Below are 2500 nucleotides of genomic sequence, written 5' to 3'. Positions count from 1 at the left end.
TTCCTAAAGCTAAGAAAGGGGATAAACACGCATATCATGTATTACACATTCAAGCATAAGGTTTAGAGCAACAATATTGCTAGCAAGGTCACACTCTCAGAGAACAATCTGGGACAGGCGAATGCTCCCTGCAAATGAACCCTAGACAGCGGAATAGTTGCCTTGAGAACATACCTAGTGTCAATGGATTAATGCAAGTCACTTGTTTTGAACGTAGTAAAATTATATGTTATATAAAGATTAAAAACAAAAATTATTATTTCTAACAATATACAGCATATACATATATCTTTTTCTCTCTCTATTATACATATAATTTTCTGCAATCTGTCTGTAATACAGAAAAATACAATTATATACCCTATACTGCTTAGGCTGAAGCTAGGCACCAAGCTCACACAGACAGGCACTTGCAACTGCCAAGATATGCTAATAAAGCCTTCATTCCATACAAACACATCTCTGTACTGGATAAAGTACGGAAGTATTTTCTGCCTTTGTATTTTTTATGAAGCGCTTCACAATGAACCCTCTCGTATTTTTCATGATACTTCCATGGCTTTCCAAATGAATGAAAATAATATTTACAGAATATTATTTACAAAAGACCTGCAATCAAAGCAATCTTGTCTGTTCCTCATTTCTACATCATGGAGGCTATAAAGATTAAGATAACCTAGAGATTGTTTAACATGCATTCAACAGACAGACGCTATAAGCATAGTGTAGGAAATTTCATGACTGACTTTTATGATCACATCAGATTACAACATCTAATGCATTGATTCAAACAGTAGAAGTTCCTCACTTCCACATCAATCATTCAGCCATTGTGCACTTCAAGCAGTTATGCATTAATGCAGAGCTGGGATAAATTTGGCTTATCTATCATTGAAGACGAAAATAGCTTTCAGAGAGTCCTTGAAGACCTTGCTTATTACAGGCGGTACACATTTCATTGACATCCCAAGAAGTTTTTTAGATGGAGGATCCTCAATGATATTGGGAGACATCTGTAGATAGACATTAATAATCTCAAATTTCATCCAAAAAGCACGAAGGAAGTCTAGGTCATCAGTGGCACAGCTCAAAACATTCCTGATGTTGCTTTTAGGACTGTGTTGCAGGACATACCCATGGCCTCCTTATGTGCCACTGGAAGGAGTTTTCAGAGGAGTCGCTGCTACTAACTTCCATGAAGTCCCATGGTGAGAACAAGTCCACTGATGTTGTTGTTGGGTCACCTTCTCCAAGTGCCACATTCTATACAGAGGCAGTAATCATACTTTACAATAACACTGACACTCATCTGAAAGGCCTACCTCCATGTGAGTCATCCAACAAAGGTAGTTAACCTTTCTTTCATCACATGGAATTCTGCTTTTTCTCGCAAATGACTGTTGTACTCTGTCAAGAGCCACTTCTAACCAGTACTAAAGTACCATAGCCTCTATTCCAGTGGCTGTTTCTCATCTAATCCCATTGATATCTCTTTTTCCTTTGTTTTCTTCACTTTTATGGCAGTATCTAGCATATCATACAGATAATTGTAGATGTTAAACAAATGCTTCATTCTTTTTTTTTTTTTGTTTTTTTTGTCAAAGGGATTTGGAGTTGGTTCATTGTCATACATTTTATTACTTCTCTTATAAATTTCTCCTCTGTCAATTTCAATCTATTATTTTACAGATACTCTTTACATATACTTATGGACTTCAATCTGACAGAATCAATTCTACTTCTCAATCATCGTTTCCATTATATCAGTGTTTTGTAAATAGAAAAAATTAAACAAAAATCCAAGAAATAAAAAATAAAATCCAAACCAACATTCCCTGACATCCAATGGGTGTTCCTTTCCAATTTCCAATTTCCCTTTCTTCTGATCTAAACAGGAAAAAATGCAAAGGTAAAGAATAGTTTTTTGAACCCTACAATAATGGCTCACACAATAACATTGATAAAGTAAAATGAAGTTCTTGTTACCTGGTATTAAAAATGGTACATAAACATGATGTATAGGTGCCATAATTATCTCTTTCAGTTATAATTCACTCCTGTACCTTGGTTCTCCTATAGTATACCATAACACTCACAAACAGTCAACCACATATTCACAAACAAAACCAGAACAGTCAGCCACAAACCTCTGCGCCTTGACTGGTATCTTCTCCTGCATCTAGGTTGTTGGTGGAGGTGCTGATATCATTAGTAGGCTGCAGGAGGACCAGCCGTAAGAGAGACTGATGGGTGAGAAGAGCTCGACAACCTCTTATCACCAGCATGCGAATCTGTGGATAAATGGGTCTTATTTCCCTAGGGGTCTATCTCTGTTGATATTAGCCTTTTCTGACAATGTGCCAATGGTTTATAATTCAGGTAATAGCATATAGGATTAGAGATTGCATTACAAAGCTCTGTATCACATTCCAACCTGCTGTATTCTTAGGAGAGTTGGAGACAATGACAATGGTGTTGACACGTGGAAATTTCTTGTATA

The 2500-nt window shown here is 36.5% G+C and overlaps 1 protein-coding gene across 9 annotated transcripts in view; it reads right to left on the bottom strand.

Annotated features, from left to right (window-relative positions):
- The window catches only part of HERC2 (E3 ubiquitin-protein ligase HERC2), a 48306-nt gene that overhangs the window by 24377 nt on the left and 21429 nt on the right, over window positions 1-2500 (bottom strand). For 6 of the 9 annotated variants that reach the window (XM_086539597.1, XM_086539596.1, XM_086539595.1 and 3 more), the window contains 4 exons: window positions 2435-2500; window positions 2148-2291; window positions 1135-1263; window positions 930-1013 (listed from right to left, as the gene is read on the bottom strand). The exon at window positions 2435-2500 is cut by the window's right edge and continues 65 nt beyond it. In XM_086539597.1, coding sequence (XP_086395723.1) covers window positions 930-1013; window positions 1135-1263; window positions 2148-2291; window positions 2435-2500 — 423 coding nt within the window. The remainder of the gene's footprint in view (window positions 1-929; window positions 1014-1134; window positions 1264-2147; window positions 2292-2434) is intronic. The other 3 variants (XM_086539600.1, XM_086539599.1, XM_086539598.1) reach the window with 2 other exon arrangements.

This window comes from Penaeus japonicus, unplaced genomic scaffold (assembly GCF_977035675.1).
Source record: "Penaeus japonicus unplaced genomic scaffold, GWHDUDI00000001_assembly GWHDUDI00000009, whole genome shotgun sequence".
Taxonomy (NCBI): domain Eukaryota; kingdom Metazoa; phylum Arthropoda; class Malacostraca; order Decapoda; family Penaeidae; genus Penaeus; species Penaeus japonicus.
Note: the sequence above shows the minus strand (reverse complement) of the source record. Positions and strands in the feature narration are given on the sequence as shown.